General features: G+C 38.4%; 1 protein-coding gene across 3 annotated transcripts in view; it reads left to right on the forward strand.

Moving 5' to 3' along the window:
• Window positions 1–21,727, forward strand: part of LOC108140982 (neuroligin-3) — an 86,854-nt gene that overhangs the window by 45,531 nt on the left and 19,596 nt on the right. For all 3 annotated transcript variants that reach the window (XM_017264052.2, XM_017264055.2, XM_017264053.2), the window contains one exon: window positions 7,379–7,542. In XM_017264052.2, coding sequence (XP_017119541.1) covers window positions 7,379–7,542 — 164 coding nt within the window. The remainder of the gene's footprint in view (window positions 1–7,378; window positions 7,543–21,727) is intronic.

Raw genomic sequence — 21,727 nt, forward strand, 5'->3', positions numbered from 1 at the left:
CATGCTAATGCTAACATACATATTTTGGCTTATCGTTAAAAGAATACATATCTCAGTTTTTTCCAAAAGTTAGAATTAACTCTTTATCGAATGAAACATTCCCATAATCATCGTAAAAGTTCATATTAGAGAAGACAGAAAGATGCTTAAGCCAAACTCCCAACTTTGAATGACAAAAAGTCCAAAAAATTATTGTATTCAGTCCCATCAGGAGTAACACGAACCCCCGTCTAAGTAACTTCATAAATTTCCTTAAGAGAGAATGCTTTGTCCATCTAAAAGCATTAAATCATTTCGAAAAGGGTTGACTTTGATTTGCCTTTCGAGTGCATAAAATGATCAAAATGCCATAAGTCAAGGGCCGAGTCTCTCGAGAGTGCCCAGCAATTGTCACCTCAATTAACTGACTCATTATTGAGTCAAGTGCGCAGGCGGCGGTCCGAAAATGTGGATAGCTGAGTGTGGCCGAAAGTAATGAAAGTAATGGAAAACGCTACAACCCTTGCCCGGCCGCCGACAACAATGGGTATAATGATAATGGCTTCTGAAAGTAGCGAATGAAAAAAAAATGGGGAACACAAGTCAAAGGTCAACTTAGTCGGCCGCCTTCCGCTCGAAATATCTCGCAAATTAAATATTTACGCTGTCCCCGGCAGCGAACCGCGCGGCGGTGGGACAACAGCAGCTACACAGCGGCATCTAATTTACAAATGCTCCCAAGTGGCAAATCATTATTCAAAAAGATGCCCAGAGATATTCCTGGTTCCCTTGTTTACCATTGTTATAAAAAGGGAAACGAAATGGGGCCGCGACGCAGCAAAAGTTTTTCCCCTTTTTCCATGCCAATGGAAAAGGGCCGCGAAATCAGTACAGCGCACAGCGGAGCCCGGCAAATAAAATATAATTTTTCAAGTTTAACAAAGAACACCACCTGCGGCCTGGCGGCAGACGGATGATTCTCGCATTCTCGCATTTCCCCGCCAATTTTTGGGTAATTCAAGCCTCCAGACGGACGACTTTGGCCTCTGCCGCATCATCTTCCCCATTTCCGGTGAGCGGTGGGCGGTGAGCGGCTTTATTTGTCAGGCCGTCTTGTTGACAGCGGGGGTCAGTCGAAAAAGGAGCCAATAAAACGGCTTGAGTAATGCTCCCGAGATTTTTCAGCACGTCAGCGTAATAAAGTTGTCCATGGACAGTTGCCACAATGGGTCATTAGCCTGATTTTGCACGGGAAATGGATAGCACCTAGATTTTCGAGGGTAAAGTGCTAAGATTGTTTCGTGGCTTGGCCTTAAATTTGCGTGTGGTTTCGTTAGCTTTAGTCTTCTTGGGTCCCTATCACCAAAGTTTCTGTTTCTCAGCAGCTTAGATAAGTAAAATATTACACATTTTTATGAGGAAGGTAAAAATAAATGTTTTTTGGAAGACTAATGGCATTTTAAATGAAAGATAGATATTTTTTTGGGAAGCTAATAAAGTTTGTGCACTGCTAACGTAGTAAAATAATGTCGTCACTTTAACAAGATTAATTGCAGCTGTTGCCAACACAGGTTCAAGGTACTTGCTTTTAGAAAAAGGGTAAACATTTCGAGATTTGATTGTCAACGATAGAGTAGTTCGCTTTTGTTAATTTCATAATTGTAAAGAAATTTCAGTGGTTTTAGCATTAGTAGAGGCATATGTATATTTAACCTGTGCTCAGAGCCTTTCATCTGTCACATTTCGTCCTTTGAACTAAAGTTTACCCTGAATTTCCGCTACACAAAAACCGAACTTTGCGCGCCGCATACTTTCCCCACAAGCGACCGCTCAACTTACATCGACCCCATTGCAAAAATAATTTCTCACAGCCACAAAAATGGAGGCAACGCATGAAAAAAAAAGGAAATTATGTCCACACATATGCCTAGCCCGCCAAAGGCAGCAGCTGTTCATGGCTTTGACAAGCCACGCGTGTCACTGGCAAACCACCCACACCCACATCCACACCGCCAAACGCCCACTAGTCCGACCTCATCCACGCACTTTCCGTCAACGTCTTTAATAAAAATGAAATAAATTCCGCCAGCCACTTTGCACTGCGGTGCTGTTGTTCCAACGGCTGCACACTGGTCCTGGCCGCTGCCTGTGGCGTAAGGATTATGAAAAACAAGCGGATTAGTGGGCAACCTCTCCTGACCAGGTTCTGCCTGGGTCCCCGGATCCGGCTCATAAACGAAGTGTAAAAATCGCAATAAACTGACGAGTTTTATGCATGACGCCAAAGTTTTTAATAAAGACGAAAGTAAAAGCTCGGCGCAAAACGCTAAGTGGGGAAACTCAAGTTAACGATTTTCCTAATAAAAAGCGCATTAATGAATGGCGGTGGTGGTGGCAAGGACCTTCAGGATGTGCGTGCAGCAGTTTGAGAGGCATCTCTTTTGCTCCGACAAACAGAAGCTGACTCGTCATTAAAAACGTTAATTCCAATTTGAGGCCCAGGAGCAAGTGGTAACCGCAAGGCGGGGGAGGGTTAAGGACCTGGAGCTCGACATCAGCCGCATAAATTGCCGACTGACTCGGCGATGCCGCTACAAACTGTTGCCCGTTTTAAATGAAATTGCGAAAATTCATTTTAAATTGGATTTTATTTAATTTGACTGCGGCAAGAAAGCTTTACGCCCGAAGGAGATTTTCCGACGAAGGTGTGAGGTGTGTGCTGTGAGGGGTTAAGGGGCTGGGCGGTGTGTGTCTGTGTGTCTGTGTCGCCTGCCAATCTAATTTGTGTGAGCGGTCGGAGGGATGGAAAATCAGGATGGAAGGTTGAGGACGACAACCTTCTGGCCCGTTGGCCACAGGTAAAATTAATCTATTTTACTTGACGTGGCCGCAATGTCGCGGATAATTTTATGCTATACGGTGCCCTCCGTTCATCAGCCTACACAGAAAAAAAATTTAACACACCAAATACAGCACCTTAAATCTGAATACACTCGTTACAAAGACTAGTACGTTTTCAATACATCAGTACTTTCTTTTGAAAATAAATTCATTTCATTTCCTACATAACGATGCACAATTAATAATAATAATTTTATATAACATTAGTAAATAAAATAATATTAGTATATTAAATGTTAAAGAAAAACGTTTATTTTACATTTTATATAAGTACCTTAAACACCTTAATATTCCCAAAACGACTGCATCTCTGAATTGCTCAAAATATAGCAGACATTTTCAGCAGTTGAGGGAACGACCAAAAATGTTTCATCCTGAAATTTTCAGCTATTGTTTTCTTTCATAGCTTAATTTGCCTTAGCTTTTGGTTGAATTCGAGGAAAATTCCTTGAAAAATGGAAAATACCAACTAATGGGTCTATTAACAAGCAAGGAACAGTCTAAACTTCTTCAATTGCATTTATATGGTGATGATTTTTATGTTGGGACCAGTGTTGCCTTCTCAATTTTAATAGAAAAGAGCGACTTCTCTGGCTTTTTAGTAATTCAACAACATTTTCAGCAGCCTGTGGGTTGCTGAACTGCTGAAATTTCAGCCAGTTAATTTGTAAGAACTGCTGACGAAAAGCTAACCGTATTTCAGTAACTCAGAGATTCAGAACCCTTAAAGAATACCCTAAATAAGTTTTCTCTCGGTGTAAATGCGTGTATTTTTCTGCTTGGCTAAGATTATGCTTTTGTTTGATGTACTTAAGCCGAAAGCGCCAGCGGATCTCTGGCCGGGCTGGTGTCCTGGCTACCATTTATTTACCACAAAGCGATGGGAACTCCTGTTTCGCAAAAGCACCCCTCGAAACCCCCAAAACCCTGACCCTTCAGCTTTGTCTGCTCTTGAGCAGCTTTCCCCTGCATGCAGATTAGCCTGGCCTTCCATTCAAGTGTACACAAAACTCGAGCATTTCGGGCCAGCTTTGCTTTATGTTTTGTTTGTGAATTTCAAATTGCATGTATACAGGAATATAGGATGGGAGGTGGAGCTGTGGCCATAACCTTGTTTACTTTTGACCGCGTGCTCTGGTTGCCGAACAGTTTCTCCCCGGTCAGGGTCACCATCTTCAAATTGTTTGCACGAATCTCGCAGATATCTGTTTGCGGCAAATAATCTGCGTTGAAGGCAGGCGATGTTTGAGATATGCAATCTATATTTGTAAGTTATTAGTCAGGAATCCAATATGGTTAGAATGTTAAGGCAGTCAAATTTGGAAACGCAAGGCAATTAGGATTCATTTCCACTAATTTTCGCAGAATCCTTCCACAAAAGTATGTTGAAAAACATTTAGTTCAAAAAATTAAATCGAACCTGTGTATTGACTATTAGGGTTGGTAAAACAATCGATAGTACTATCGATACTATCGATGGTCGTACAATTTAGCAAACATCGATGGTTTGTTTGTAGCCACCATCGATAGCCAAAACTATCAACAGGGTAAGCTGTCGAAGCTTTACTAACCTTATTGTCTACATTTTATACAAAACTTTTTCAAAATTGGTCTTCTTAATTTTGCAAAGCCGATAGTCATATAGAGTGCAAATAATTTCAGTCTGAAATTTCTTCCATCTGAATGTAGCAATGGCAATGTAGTTCATACACAAACAAATTTCCAAAGCGGTGTTTTTTGTTTTTAAATAACTCTGTTTAATTTGGAAAAACAACTTGAAAATGTTTTCCCACTTTTATCACGAACCATCAGAGTGAAAATGCAATAGTAAACCTCTCGATTGCTCCAACTTAAATAGGCCACCAGGGAAACAAGATTACTGCCCCCCACAGCTGTCTGTAAAATCTACAAGTAATTATCAAGTTTTTAATGCCTGGCCATTTGCAAATGCTGCATCGATGGCGAGAACAACTCACCCTGACCTTAATTGTGGCACCCGCTTTATTAGCTCAACCACCGCCTTGCCACCCAAACCCACACCCACACGCACACCCACACCCTCTGCCCACCTATCCCTGCCACCTGTGTTGCGTGGCACCCGTTCTTATCTGCAAAAGTTCAGCGGTTGCAAAGTGGCATAAACAAGATCGCTTGCCACTTGAGAAGTGTGCGCCATTCGTTTGCCATGGGGGCAACGTTAAAAAGGCAAAATGTGGCTTTTATAACCTCGAACCGGAGGGGTGAGGTGGATTTCGTACCTGCCCGGACCACTGGCAGCGGCAACCACTACACCAACTACTGGAGCTGCCGTTAAAACTTTTCACTTTCATTATTTTTAATATTTTCTGCTCATCCAAGCTGCTCCAGTTCCTGTGGCTGCAGGGTTCCGAGGTTCCGGGGTTGACACCATGTCCGCTACATTAAAAAAAAAAGGCGAAGGGAAAATGAAGCCCGAAAATGAAACTTTTATTACCTGCCTTATTGTTTTGCCATAAAATTAATGATTATTATGGCAATCGCATGGCCACCACAAGCGTCCATTAAACTGGCGACCCACTGAGGGTCAGTTCCAAGTAGATTCCCAATTTTCGGCGAGGCGTTTGGAACGCCATAAAAAGCAAAAATTAAATATACTCGCCATGGTAAACAAAAAGCAGCAGTGACCGCGTTGGTGGTAATAACAAAGATAAAAGGGCGGCAGCGAAATAAAGTTAAGGAAATTAAATAAAATAAATTCTCGTTTCGCAATGTCATTAATGTTAATGCATTTTGGGATGACTGAAAGAGGAAGTCTCATAATGGCCACCCGATGGGGGAATGAAGCAGTTTTTACCCTTAAATGCTGCTATTGATTTTCGCTTTATGACAATTTGATGGCCAACAGGAGTTGTGGCTGTTAATGAGTTAAGCCTGATACTTTAAGGGATCCCAGTGCTCAACTGTAAATTGGGAGTTGAGTTTCGAAGGTCGAAAGAGCTAGACGAATGGAATTGAAGGCTTTCAGCAGACAAATCGCATTGGCCTTAATTCATTAGTGGTCACAAATTCCTTTCATTCGTTTACCAATCCGTTCAAAGGGCAATTGCCAAAAATCTAACATTTCCATCGAAAATTTTAACAGAATTTTACCTAGAGACCGGATATTTACTAGGAATTTTGGAAAACACGTGGAGTTAACTTGAATGAATATGTGACCCACCCACACATAGATCAGATTAAAAACAAATAATAACAATGCCAGGCCAAAGCAGCTGGCAAAACCAAAACCACTGTACACTGAAAAAAATCTATTTAACCTCATGACTTTTTTAACATTTAAAACTAAAACTTATAGAAAACGGAAATTAAAGCATATATATAAAAATGGGAAAAAAGCTATCGAAAAAAAGTCGATCACTAAAATAGCTAATTTTAGAAAATCGTCCGAGCGCACAGATTTTAAGGCATGTACAGTATATATAGTCATTCGATTTTGAGTATATTCCAAGCTTAACACTTATATAGAACATGTAAAAGAATGTTAAAATCATATTATTAAGCGGTTACTTTGAATTACAATTTTTAGTATACACCCAAAAAAACGATACTTCATGGTACTTAAAATAAGCTAAAAAATGATAATGTTATTATTAACATATTTATAAAAAAAATTGTAAATTTAATTTTTTTTAATTTAAAGGTAAATTTTTCCATACTCAAAAAGTGTATCATGTTTTGAGTTAAGAAAACTCGCCTTGGGGCTAAATCAGTACCGAAAAGAACCATATATCTATTCGAAGCAGAAGTATAAATAATTTAAAGGAAATAATTGTATTTAGTTAAAATTTGTCATTATTTAATTTATAAACCTGAGCATTAGGTGTGAGTCTTTATACAATGAAGCCCTTTAATTTGCTTATAAGCTCCTAATTGGTTTCTGTGTATACCAGGTCCCATCAGATTTATGAATGAGCGCAAAGAGAGAACGCTTCTGGCATTTGCATGGCCTGTGTGTAGGAATAGAGGGAGAAAATCAGCAAATTGCACAAATGCACCCACAAAGGGGGATATGCCAATGGGGAAAATTGAACGACAAGAGCCGAATCGAAAACCAATTTGCCAGCATCGAAAATAAGCCTTGGCAGAGAAGAGAAAAATGCAAAAAAAAAAAAAAATGGAAGGGCGGGGGCCAAAAAAACCAAAAACAAATTAAAACGCAAACTTTGCGTTCAAATCAAAAAGTTGTTATGGCCAAAAGACAATCACAAAGTGGACGTTGACTCGGTCTCTCTTCGGATCATTACGAACTCATCCCAAAAAATCCCTCGAAGATTACACACTTCCAGCAAATTAATCTATTTATAACGACATTCGAGGCCGGGCATAAAAATAAGCCTATTTACCGAAAAACTTTTCTTCGCGTGGGGAAACCTTTTTGGTTGAACAACAGTCAAAATGCCACGGGGGAAAGTTTCTCCTTTGACAAGCTCGGCACTGAAATCTTTTTTCGATTTTACAGATTCAGCCCAGTCTGCCCGCAAAGATTGCCGGACATCCACAACGAGACGGCGGCGCTGGAACGAATGCCCAAGGGCAGGCTGGAGTATCTGAAGCGATTGCTGCCCTATCTGCAGAATCAATCAGAGGACTGCCTCTATCTAAATATTTATGTGCCCATACAAGGTGAGTGCGGGGAAGTGGGGGCCGCGCCCGACACCAAATAAGTGTGCTATAATTTTGTTTTTTTTTTTTTTGCACCCAGCTAAAACCAAGAAAAATGACATGACCATGCCGGGGGACTGAGTCTTGTTTATTTAGCACTTTGCAAGGCATTTGAATAAATTGGCAGTCGGCTGGCCTGGGGTAACTCGCTTCAATTTTTCTTCTGTCCGTTAATCCCAAAGGCCAACGCCAGAAAAGGGTCAGCCTTGGCAAAGTTTTAAAATCTGTTTTTTTTCTTTTTTTTGGGGTTTATCCGCACGCGTTTTTCCCCTGTGCTGCTCGCAAATGGACAAATGTTTTGGCATTTTTCAAATTCCCATAAAAAAAAATACTCTAAGCTGCAAAGAAGGTCCAAGGTCCCGAATGCAAAGAGGCTACATTTATGCCTTAAAGTGTGTCTGGTCCCTACTGAAGAAAATCCAAGGCGATTTGCCACATTTGTCTGCAGCTGATTTGCTTTTTGAGCTCTCGGAGAGTGAGAGTGATTGGGGATTCATTTTAATACATCTGATAGTTTATGTGTATTGAGATAATAAGGCAAACACGAACTACAAACATAGCCATTTCTGAGTTATTTTGCAACTACTTTGAAAATTGGTAATTCATTTTGGTTTTCAGTAAATGAAATGAATGAAATTTTATGTTTTTGCTATGAATTTAATACACGAATAAATAAAATCAAAATATCCCCTGAAGAAATCATGAAATAATATTAGCAGAGATACCACCCGTGTGACATTAAGTTCCAACTTAATTTGCATGTCTTTCAAGTACATGTAGTGCCGATGCGCACCAAGAGCGTGTGAATTGGAAAATACTGTAAATGGCCGCAGAATTGAAAATCTACTGTGATGGTCCGATCGTTACGAGTAATCGTTAAAAGAACAGGGAATCCATACCAAGGCTTTAGAAAAATTTTTTAGTTCAGGAGAAAAACGGTGAAAGTGACATACTACAAATTTTGTCGAAAGGTTATTCATTTTTCGTCACAAAATTAGATATCAGATGTTTTGTATGCTGAAGGTGCGATCGTTACGACTTTTTTACCTCGTTAATAGTTTTTTTTGTTTGATTATTAAATAAGCTGATTATTTATACATTAACCATCGGCAAAGCAAACAGGAAAGCTAACTAAAAATAAATGACCCTTTAAAGGGGCGAGCAGAATTTAATTTCAATTGCATAGTTTATTTTGAAATGTTGCCACGCCCCCTCTGAAGACCACAAATCGCGAAAGTCTGTCAAATGAGACATAATAGAGGCTTGTTATTAATCTGTACATGTATGTTTATTGGGTCGATATCTTTCGACTTATAATTTTAAAAACCGAACCATTATTTTAGAATTTTTACTACTTTGTAACTTTCAGAATCAGGGAGGGTTTTGTCGATTTAAGGGTATTATAATTTCATCCAAAAGATTGCAACACAGTAAAGGAAGCATTTTCGACCCTATAAAGTAGATAAATTTAATATATCTATGTCCTTCTGTCTGTTCGTCCGTTTCTACTTAAATTTGTAGTTTTAAAGCTAACCTAATGCCACTTTTGCAACCTTTTTTTCCTTTAGTATATAAATATATACAAAACTGTTTTCAGTATATTTGAATACTGTTTGATATTTCATTTTATTAAGATCGGACAACTATATCATATAGCTGCAATACGAACGAACGGAATTCATTGTGTTTATACATGTACCTATAGAAATGAAATTAAGTCGTTTTGAAGATGATTTCATTTTTGTAATATCTTTGTGTGCTTCTTTTCGTGTTTATTTGATTTATTTTTAACGGGAAAAAATATTCTAGCTCAATATTCAATACAAATTCAGTTAACTTTACTCATCGATTTATTTGGAGCCCGTCAGTTTGCCAGTCAATTTAAGTTGGCCACTAGGAAATGCAACAGCAGCAAACTCAAACGTAGACGCCGTCACCGTTCTCCAGGGTAGTAAATTACATTTTAATTAAGGCCCAAAGGATGGCTGCCCGTGGGGAGTCCGGACGTGTAACTCGGCTTAATGGGAACCATCAGCGCCAGTCAGTTAACGCGGCCCACTGAGCCAACTATGCCAACTGAGCCAACTATGCCAACTGAGCCAGCTCTGGCAACTCAAACAGCGCGGCACCTGTCAGCCGAGGAGTAGAAGAAGTGCACTACGAATCGAAGTAAATTTGATTATCTATCAGCGCGTGAAGAGCTAAATTTAATATACTGTTCGGCGGCAATGGAGTTTCAGCCGCAGAGCGACTGTCTTTCAGTCTGTCAGCCAGTTCCTCGGCAAGACAGTCGTCCATCATTCGAAAAGACAGTTGCCTTGATTCCGCCGTTGGCTTTCAATTAACTTACAGCTTGCCTGGGCGTACACCTAAAGTATTTTCATAGCTGCCCTAACTAAACGTAATTTAGATATATATACCATAGCTTTTTGACATTTGTAATTGCAATGTTATTCAAAAGCTTGTTTTTGCAGCGTAATCAAGCACAACAGAGCTCTTTGGCTTTCTCGTTAATGGATATCTAATCAATTTCCCTTTGATACAAACTAAAACCAACTTGTTTTAGTCCTTGAGCTTTTCAAACAAAATCTTTGAGCTTTAAAACATATTAAATTTGGTGAGCTGCGCTTCAAATTGTTAAAATAAAATTGTGCACACTTATTGAGTTTAAAAGAAACGCCTTCAACAACTCATTGTGCTTTGTATTGAAATACCATTTAACCAGCAAACACAGGTTTTTACATTAGGAGTGTCCAATTAGGTGAATTTATGTTGTTATAACAACGGGACATTTTTTGGACTAGCTGATAAGAAAAATGTCGCCTTGTCAGAGGATGAAAAATGAATAAAAGTAAATACTTATAGAATAAACAAAGAATCGCTCAAGAAAATTTACATTTTTCCTGCAATTTGTCTTCGACAGCAGGTGGCAGAAAGGTCTCTGCCGATGAAGGCGTGCCAACTTTGCTGAGTTGCAAGAGTTTTCGTTTTTCTCATTTATTTTCTTTGGGAAATTATGATAAATTGTTTGGGACCGAAACTTGAGACGCGGTCCCAAATTGAATTGGAAATTGTATTCGTTCTTCAAGTGCAATGTTCATCTTCAAGAGCAGCTAATTGAACGAGCAATTTGTCGAGGGCAAGAGCCAGTAGAAGGGAAAATTAAATGTCTGGTTTTGATAATTGGATAAGCAGACCTTGAAAGACAGAAAAACTTTCTGCACATAGCAAACGCTACGAAGATAAGAATTTATTTACAGGGGATAACAACCTTTGCCAATCCGAGTCCTTGAGCTTTTCATAATAAATCGTTTAAAAGGGAAAAGAAAAAAATGAGACGAAGAATATGTAAATTTGACAGTTTAACTTAATGAGCTAAGGCCCTCGTTTTTTCCATGGGTTGCCCAACTGTCAGAAGGGCACCTTGATGCATAAATCATTATTTATTTGTGTCGGCTTATGTCGAAGTGTGTTTCCAGATAGGCATAGAGAAGAGATTCAAGTCTGGTCTGGGTTGATAATCGCTTGTAATCAGTGATGAAAAATGTGCGTGAATATTTAACTGAAAATAAAAGAACCTCTAGTTTCCCAAACCGGAATAACCCAATATATTAATCTGCTATTAAAAGCGTCTGAAGTAGTATAGAGAAAATAGGAAATGTTTTTGAAAGAACATTTATTATAGATGACTAGATTTCGTTGTCAAATATTTTTCAAACTATCCAAATTTAAAATTGTACTGCCTTAAATCGTGTATTTACTTTAACAAAAATATAAGAAAAAAATTTAAAATGCCAATTTTACTGTAAAATTTGTAATCAATTTACAAAATATTTATTTTCCAATTTTTAAAAGTTTCTTCTAGAAACGTCACTCCGTTTAAACCATAACAACAAATGTACAAAACAATCAAATATTAGTCCACTCCTTGCTTACAAGAAAGAAGTAAATTTCAACAAGTCGAAGCCTATTTACTCTTGCATTTATTACAAAACGACTATGTTTCGATTTCAATGTGTATATGTCTAAAAACAAATCGACATATTGCGTTGAATTTTTTGATCGATCCTACGGCAGCTACACGATCGAAAAAAGCTAATAAATTAATTTATTCGTTAAAAAAAAATGATCATGAAACCATAAACACAATTTTGAATAAATTACACAACGAACATTTATTTACCTGTCCGGATTTCTTTGTCCGCTACTTGGGAAAATTTTAGGCATATAGGCCTTATTAATAACGTTTTTTTATTGTTCCCTTTAATTGTCCATCACTGTTTGATTTTTTTAGCTTATATGTACAAATCCTTCATTTCATGCTTGAATTTCCAAGATGATTTTTTTTGTTGCAAGCATAAGACCCACTTAATGTCCGAATGTGTATGAATATGCTGCGTAAAAAGTGAAAAATATACTTTTATTGTCCAAGCCCGACACAGACACAAACTGGCACACACATAAGCACATAAATCTCGTGCGCCTTTTTTGTAGTCCACTTTTTGAGCTCCGTTTACGGGATCGAGGAGCCGGAATTCGGGACTCTAGAGTCGGACGGATATGCAGCTAGTTTAATCTACTTGGACATGACAACAAAATTTATATCATCTCGGCTTTCTGCTCCTTTTGGGCCGCCGCTTAGCGAAGTCCCTTCGCGCCTCTGTGGTTTTTATTTGCCCTTCGCCTTCGCAACTGCTTATTGCCTGCGTCCTGCTCTTGGCCTTGCGCTTCATTTTGGCCTCTTTCGCATCGCATCTCATCTCATCTCAACTCAACTCAACTCATCTCGTCTCATTTTATTTTATTTGCTGCCTTTTTATGGCATCATTGTTGCTGCTGTGCCCGTTGGCGTTTTCTTTTAAGTCCTGGGCTTGTTTTCGCTGAAGAAAAGCGTAGAAGGAAAATGTATAAAATAAAAAAATAAACATACAAATGCCACATTAAGCATGATTTGCCGCTTTTCCAGGCAAAAGTCCATTGGGCTTTCGAACCCTCATCTGGATTTGCTTGTTCGTGTGTAGACTTCGAGTTTATCAGCTGTTTGAATGCTGGCTGTATGCTGGCCACAATTTGTGCTTAACTGACTTTTGTTTGCCCAGTGAGAAATGGACCTCTATTCGCCCCTCCCTGTACTGGTGAAAAATTAATGTCATAATTTCTAATCTTCAGCATTTCCATGTGATTAACCTCCTCAAGCCTCACTTAATGGCGCATTATGAGAGGGTTTTGTTGCCCATTGACCAACTGATATATGTATGCCAATGACTATCTTGACCTTTTTATTTTTGAAAACATTGAAGCGTAGACCCACGGTCACGATACAGATGATATATACAAGCATTGTGGTTGAAATCGTAATGAAATTTTTCCTTTGTGTCTATCTATTCCTTTCGGATGAATCCAATAATCCAATCGAGTTTTGGCAAAAGCTTGTTTGAATGCGTGAGCCAGAAAATAAACGAATAACACTGTTGGCTGGCGAAGTGGGATCTTGAAATTGATATTTGCCAACAAAAGGAGTTCTATGTTTGAAATCAACTTTTGCGAAAGTGGGTAGTGAGCCAATTGAGAAACTGTGGTGCTCACATTTTTTATTATCAAATCACATTGCAAAATTTTAGCTCAATGCTATCATTTTTATTTCGTTTTAATATTGGGAATAACATGGTTTATGAGCTTAATAAAAAATTGTATTTTTATGCCCGTTACTGGTAAAGTATTTTAAAATATTAGATTGGAGTTAATTTTGAATACGGAGTAGACTATGGTTTCAATTAACAAATACTTTAAACGCACTAAAAAATTAAGAACTAAGTGTATAATATTATAACTGAGAACCAAAACCTAAAACTTAACCAAATTTTTTCAAATATTTAGTTCTTTCCTCAGTGCAGCAATTTTATTTTAATTATAACCACTTCTGCCTTTATGGCCTTACCCAACCGAATCCAAACCCATCGCAAATACATTATTAATGAGACGAGGGGCGTGGCAGGGGCGATAGAATTGATGTGTGCCGGAGTGCGTGCCGCATTAAACACGCAATCGGGGGCACAAGTCAGAGGCAGTCAGTCCCGAAAGCGGAACCGGAAATCGAAACGAGAACCTGCCGGCGCGTGTTTCTGGTCACACACGGAAATGAAGCTCTTCTTAACTTTTTTCGTATGAAGACCGCCTGCCAATACAAGAGTTATGTATATGAATGGCCAAAAATAGAGGTGGAAAACCATTTCTGCACACAGGAGTAGCCGAATTAACACATAATAAAACATCCAAAGGAAACGTTTTTCGACCAGAACAGAGTAAAAAGAAGAAAAACAAGTGAACATTTTACTTACTCTGCTCCCCTTAAACTTTCCACAGCAGATACTGCAGCTGGATGAGATTGTCAGGGGCAGAACGAGACAAAGACCAGAATGAGGTTACTTAGCTCATTTTCTTATGCCAGACACAATTGCTAAACGCAACGAGGAAGTTGGAAACGGAAAAATGTTGAAATTACATTTATTATTTCCCCCAGCCCCTGAAAACCATTTAGTGTCAAGTTTGCAAAGTTTTTCATCAGCATTTGCATGTTTTAAAACATTGACTTGATTTGTCAATGCAAAGCAATCGGACTCATTTTAATCTTCTAGTTACAGAATTGAAATTTTAAAGTTACTGGCAGCATTTATAACTAAGACTTAGAGACAGCGTTAAAAACAATGAAAAACTTTTTAAATACTAATTAAAAAGGCAATTTAAATGCAAACCTAATGGAAGTCAACCAGAATTACAATTGAACTCATTAATTCCCCTTAAGGAAATTCCGGATTAGTTTTGAGGCTATAAAAAGCAAACTTTTTAATCTTTTTTAATTAGCCCTATAAACACGTTTCCCTGACAGCAACCCTGATTTTTTAACTTTACTGATAGGAGAAATCTAAATTTTTTAAAGTTTGATATGGTCAATTATTGTCTTAGTTTTTGTTTTGCGAAAATGTGCTCTTCTGTCAGCTTGATAGGCAGCTTGTCAAATGTTACTTTCGAACCAATTCGTCGAACCTATAATACCCCAATATTGCACATGGTTGGCCTGCAATCAGAGTTTAAATGTTACTTTCGAAACAATTCGTCCGACCTATAATATCCCAATATTGCATATGGTTGGCCTGCAATCAGAGTTAAAACGAGATCCACAAATTGATTCCCATCAGGGGACTCTCATCTCAGTACATTAGGACATGCATCAAATCAGTTATTTTGCGTAAATCCTTCGTCGAGACAGATAGTGACTCCTCCGATGGGATTGTGTCTGCGTTTGTGTTGCTGATTGTATTTGCTGCCTGCGATTGCAATTTCCTTCCTAGGCTTTGCCAACACACAAGTATACTAGCATCTACAATAACTGTGGAACAACTACCTACAAGTGAGGATGGAAAGCCATAAATACTGAGCAGAAAAAAAACGGCTGGCAGAAAAAGAGCGTCGGAACTTTTGTCAACTTTGTGTTATAAACGAAGCGCTTGACTACATATTGACTTTAACTGAAAACGTTTACGTTGATTGTATATGTGTGCATATTTCTGAGTGCTTGCGTGTGTTCCTACACTAAAAAAGAGACTGACTAAACTTTTCCCTTCCCTTTACTCTTAAGTTTCAAGAATTGGCAGAGTGTTTAAAAAACTCTGGATTGACATGTCAGCCATATTTAATAAAGTAACGGAAAAACGTTGTCATTTGAATGCCTATTTTTTTGGTGCCTTAGTAAAAGTCTCGATATTTTAAAACGCTGATGGTCGCTGATATATCCTCTATTAAAATGTTCCGTATTGTTAAAGTTTTGTAAAAAAGTGAGGATAAGTTGTCTTTACAATGGGTATAGGTATGTTTCGAAAGAAGTTTTATAGTTCTTACAACACTACTCAAAAAATAAGGAAAAGGAAAATAAATTGCGAACGACTTATATTTGAATTAATTAGTTACAAACAGTTGAAATTTGACATTGACAAAAATTATTCAATCTTAAGTTCTCTTCGTTCATCCTAGTTATCCTTGCCCCAATATCCTTTACCTTCTATGACAATTTTATTTGACCGAATATTTATCTTACAGTACAATAAAAAAATAGTTCAAACCATATTTTTGAAGACTAGGTAGAAATTTGTTTGTAACATCTAATATTATTGTAAATGTATGGCATTGTATGACAACATGTTTTGCATAAATTTTCTTAACGTATTTTTTCTCTGTGAACATGTGTTTGTGTATTTGGTTGTGTGAACGAGGAGCGCTTTCAATAAATCTATAATATGGCAAACTGCTGATGGCCGCCATTTGTGTATACGTATGTTCAAAAATGGGCGCGTGTAAGTGACATTTCTCCACTCTCCTTCTGTCTTTCACTGTTATGAAATAATGTTGCATGATATTTTTTATATTTCGGGAATATTTTTATACTCTGTTCCATTGCGATTTTTATAATCGCAGAGAAGAACGGTAAGTTGTATTCGTGTGTGTTGTATGCAAAAGAGAGAAAAAAAGAAAAGAAAAAATATTGAATATTTTAAAATTTAAAATTGTTTAAAAGCCGACGTTGTCTGCTTTAAAATTGTTTGAGAAAACCGCCAAAAATATTTTCAGAAAATAAAAAAATTCAGGACCCTAAAACACAAAACTGATTAAACAAACTACAAAACAAACTTTCTAGTCTCAATGTTAACTGAATAACTTTGCGGTAGAGAGTTGAAACGGATTGTTACCTTCCTACGTGCATTTCGGAAAAGAATACGACTAAATCGAAACGTGGGTATATTTCGACCACACTACCCAGCCCAATTTTGTTAAATTTCATTTTATTTTACTTTCATCTTAATTTCATCAAATCCAATCGAAGCGATTTAAAATGTCTTAGTATTAATATTTAAACAGCGTAGAAAAGAATACGACTAAATCGAAACGTGGGTATATTTCGACCACACTACCCAGGCCAATTTTGCTAAATTTGTTTTTATTTTACTTTCATCTTAATTTCTTCAAATCCAATCGAAGCGATTTAAAATGTCTGAGTATTAATATTTAAACAGCGTAGAAATACCTTTCGATCAATATGGATTCCGATAGGACTTCCTAGTATTAAAAAAATAGTAACCAGTTATCTATATCCATTAATGTATAGAGCAAGCTCGTATATTGTACATATACCTTTATTATTAAAATATTATTTAACTCATCAAAAACTAGGTCGATAAAGATAAAAATCAGTCTATCTTTCCACTGCATTCCACTTTGTAGAGCACTTAAAGTTCGATGTCACAGCTAATGCTTTTCCGTTGTTTGTATTTATTTTCTCTTTTTTTATAAAAATTAAAATATTCAATATTGACACGAAAAATTGCGCTTTTAAAGCGCCAGCCATATTCTGAGTCCTGTTTAAAAAAAACCCAGCCGCCACCCAAAACCACCTTCTGAAATATGTATTTTTGTTTTATCAACCCTGCTTCACCCACACACACACACACACGCCCAAACACAATCAAGTATACACACTACCAGTGCCATTGAACACTCAGAGCCGAAGCATAAAATATGCATGAAAAATTTGTCACATCTCGGCGAAATGGTCGAAGAGAGTTCACCTTTTCAATGGCCACTTGACCCTCGAAAGTGAGCTATACATATAGCAAGAACCCAAGGCATTGAATTTAAATTGCGCATTAAATGTGACCAACAGAATTTGACCATTTCAGAATGTGTGGTCATTTCCCAAGAAATTGATAAGTCAAAGTTCATAATTGGCCTCATACGTCTTTCACCTTTTTGGGGGCAATTTGGCATACTTAAAAAAAAAAAGAAATTTTTATCCGGAGTGAGCAAATAATGTGTGAGGGCAAATGGAAATAGAAAATGCGCCAAACTAGAGCAAATAGAATTTGCAAATGGCCCAAAGTCCGTCGAAAGAAAGGCGGAAAATACCTTTTATTGCATGCACTTGAAGCATTTCCCCAAGACATTTCCTCTCTCCACCCCTGATTTTCTTTCCTGATTTTCTATTTTATTCCCTGTATTTGTGCACTTAGCGTGTCATAGTCTAATTACAGGGCGTTATACTGACTGCCATTTTGCATGCTAGCAGTGCATTAGACACATACCCATGAATTTGTAGCGGCATGTTGGCAAACACACAAAAATCGGCACCCCAGTCGACCGGATAAATGAACAGTTGACTTTTGCACTCTGGGCTCTTGCCTAATACGTGTAACAAAAAAGTTTCGTAAGATCTCTTGCCCGCTTTGCATTACGAACTGCACGCAAACTAATCCCAGTTTTAGTGCAAACGAAATTGCAATTTAATAGTTTTGCGGGTAATCATACTTGTAGAAGGGAGTGGCGTTTGTGGAGGAGAGAAAAATATGTGGCGGTCTGCTCCTAACAAATTTGAAGACTTTTAAGACGGATGTGCAACTTTTAAATTAAAATGTTTACTAATTAGTTTCTTTCAAAGTCATTATTTATTGGTATCTCAAAGGCAACTGTCTTGGCCTGTTAAGCTTGTCATTTAAAATGGTGGATGGCTCTCAATTAGTACTCTTCACAAGCAAGTAGCTTGACTTCGTTAATGAATTATCTGCTTAAAAGCAGTATTTTAAATCGACCTAATCGATTGCATAATCAAAATCAACTGTCAAATCAAATTTAGAGACTTCGCTTCGTGATTCCTGAAAGACACGGATTAAATTGCCTACGAAAATGCTCTCCACTGCCACTCGAACACTCGTAAACACGAAGAGTCGGGCAGATATCACACCACACACTGCCATTTATTACCTCCAGTACACTTGACTGCCTAACTGCCAAACGAGCGTATATAATATTTCATTATAAATTACACACGACTTACGTCAATTTGTTTTCGGTGGCCAAGCAAAAGTGGAGTTCGGCAGGATGGCAAGGCCTCATAAGTAAGCCATCGTACACACACTCACTTACGCACAACATATGACGGCTCAGTTTATTAGACGGCAAAAACGGAAGTGGCCATAATTTACTAACGAAGCTGTAACAGAAAATGGCCAAGCAAACAACACACACACATGGCTTATACAAAAAGAATGGCAGCCGTAAAAGAAAATTTATCAATCAAAGAGGCCGGGAAAGAAGCAGCGGAAGACACGCTTTCGAATAGTTGTAGCAATAGACATAAATTTGCTACAACAAGGAGACCGAACTACTTGATGGCCATTAATATTTTGACAATTTTTCGCCGTATCTAGCGGATATTGATGATGCCGACGATGGATGAGTTTTTCTGCTTATTTGTTTATAACACATACGTCATGTTAGTTATTGATGAGTTTGCCATGTGCAGGCCATCAATTATGTGCGGACTTTTCGCCCGGTTGGCACAAGGCGAACATCTAGAGGAGTCGTTAAAATGCAGCATAAAATGCGAAAAGAAAGCCCCAGTGTAAATAGGGTGCATATTATGCATACGCCCTGGTGTCCCGCACACAATGTGTGACACATTTACGGTGCTGCAACAAATGCAGAAAAGTAAGCGCCTTCGAGGACTGTGCGCAAAATGTAACTGGAACGCAATTATGTGGCAGATTCTCCACCTCCCGTCGATCACCATAAATCGCTATGGGTCCGGAGGCGAAATGAGGAAAAGAAAACTATTGAGGTGGCGAAGCACTTGCTTCGATTTCAAAACGACTTCCAACCAATTTCTATTCACCATTTTTCCCCAGTCCGCAATTTTCTTAAGCAGTTTTACGCCTGAACGCTGACATAATGTTGTTAACCGATAATACGTTGAAATTGAAAAGAGAATAGAAGGAAATCAGAGGAAAAAGGTAAGGGAGAAGGAAAAAGAAAAGGGAAAGGGAAAGGGGAAAGGGGAAAGGAACAAGAAAAGCGGACCAGCACAGCAGGAGCTGCAGTCGAAGTCAGCGGCAAAGCCACACAAAATCTCTCACGACAAATTGCATATTTCAATTTGCAACAACATTCAGGACCAGGAGCGAAAGCGAGTCTCCCTTCTGGTCCAGACTTCTTCTCGCACCCATCCAGCCCCCTTATCTTCCCGCAGCAGCATCACACTTGGGAAAAATCCCAATTTAGATTATTTCATAAAATTTAGCGTTTAATATAATGCTGCTTTTAGACATTATTAACAGGCAGAAATAGTTTCAAAGCTTTGCAAAAATAGTGGCGTCCTGTGCTGTAAATATAAGCATATTTTAAGGCCTCCTACTTGATTATATATTTCTAACAGAATTGTTTTCAAAACAGAATAAAGACAAGTAAATATAATATTAAATTAATTTTAGTTTTTATCAAGAAAGGCACTTAAAATAAACAAACAATTTACCAACACATCTGCAATATTTAAGACGAAGTAAGCAAAATCAAGGGATAGTTGAACTACTGAGAAATTTACAATATACGAAATAATTGAATTCAGTTCCTAAGCGTTTTTCTCCGTGAAGGGCTCCCTCTTTGAGGGCTTTCGGTTTCGCCCACAATTCTTTTTCAGAAGTCCGGTGTCTGCCGCATATTGGTTTCGTTAAAATGCACTCTCACCTGTGCGCTCGTATGCAAAACTCAGGCGGCTGGCTGGCTTTAGCCGGAGTTAAGCTGATGCATGGGTTAAGCGGTAGAATGCATTAAGATTAAGTGCCCCGATCCCAGCCACCTTGCGATCTTCTGCGCTGGCCTGCAGTGCAATTTATTACGTATACGCAGAGTGTGGCGTTGGCTTACATTAAGTCGGTACATGCGTTTAACTAGCTTGCAAATGGCATCTGGAGCTTGTTAGGGTAACAGTAACGTCTGACATTGTTAAACATCGTTGAAGAAACCCGAAAGGCCAATGATTCTCACCAGCAGCACATTCGATGACATTTCAGAAGAAATTTCAGTTGACGCTAGGATTTCCCTTTTGGCCAGGGCAAATATGGGACAAATGTTCGCGGGGATCTCACACAATGCGTTTTGAGTGAACGTGTCCGGAGGCATCACAATATTTTACATTTTTATGAAGTGCCAGTCGCTGCCACAGGGCCAAGGCAATAAAAATCGTATTTTGTGGGTTGTAAAGGTTCAACAACGGCGAGAAAGGAATATCAAGCATATCAAGCTGGCAGCAACATTTTCCATTTGCATTTGACTCGATTCGGTTCGTCTTCTCAGCGCCTTTCGTTTATTTTTTCTTTTAATGATTTATCGGCATTTAAGTGTGGCGTGGGCCAAGTGACGCATCGTAAAGTTTTCCACTCTCCGTGGAACAACAATTTTTTCTTCACACTTGCCTGGCGACGGCTTTTCCCAGCATTTTCCGGGAGCATTTTCCCGTCGCATTTTCCTCGCACTCTCCTCATTCATTTCGGGCTTATCAGCGAGGAAGCAAAGGGCATTTTCTGGGTGTGGTGTGTGTGCCGTGTGTGCTTGGGTGTTGTGTACATGAATGTAAATTGAGTTTTGGCGGGCAAAGTACTTTGTAATTTATGGCGTGCAATGTGCGTAAGGAGTCACGTGATAACTTCATACTTCCCGCTCCCACAGACGCATTCATATTTCTTTTATGAGCTTTTATTTTTTTTATTTATGAGTGTTTAGCCGCATTTTGCATGACGAAATCATAATTTCATCTCTCCTTCGTTTTTGACATTTCGCTTTGTTTCCTGGCGGTTCCATCTTATATATTCGCCAAGTACGTGCAATTTATTAAATGCCGAGAATTTATCCGTTGGGTTTATTTACATTATAGGGCCACAGATTACTCGAGATTAGATGGCTCATTTAGGAGGGAATTGCCAGTTTTACTCCAGCTGCCGTTTGGAATTTAAACTTTAATATTTTTAACTCTCCTGCAAAGTATTCGAAAACTTTCTGCTCATACAATTTGCGGAAAAGTTGCTGCCCAGAAAACTACAAGTTTGAATGGCTTTTTGCATTTACGAGTACATTTGCCTACTCACTCATGCAATTTGAGACAAATACTAAGTGGAAAATCAAGTTTTTCAGTCTGACCACAGGAACTTTAATTGGTAGTTGAACCAATTGACTTTTGGCCAAACATTTTCCGGCTTCTCACTGCACAATCCCAAAATTCCCATTTATATCTTGTCTGCTAACTAAATTATTCAATTCACTTATCGGGGTT

The sequence above is a fragment of the Drosophila elegans genome, unplaced genomic scaffold (assembly GCF_018152505.1).
Source record: "Drosophila elegans isolate 14027-0461.03 unplaced genomic scaffold, ASM1815250v1 contig_476, whole genome shotgun sequence".
NCBI classification, from domain to species: Eukaryota; Metazoa; Arthropoda; class Insecta; order Diptera; family Drosophilidae; genus Drosophila; species Drosophila elegans.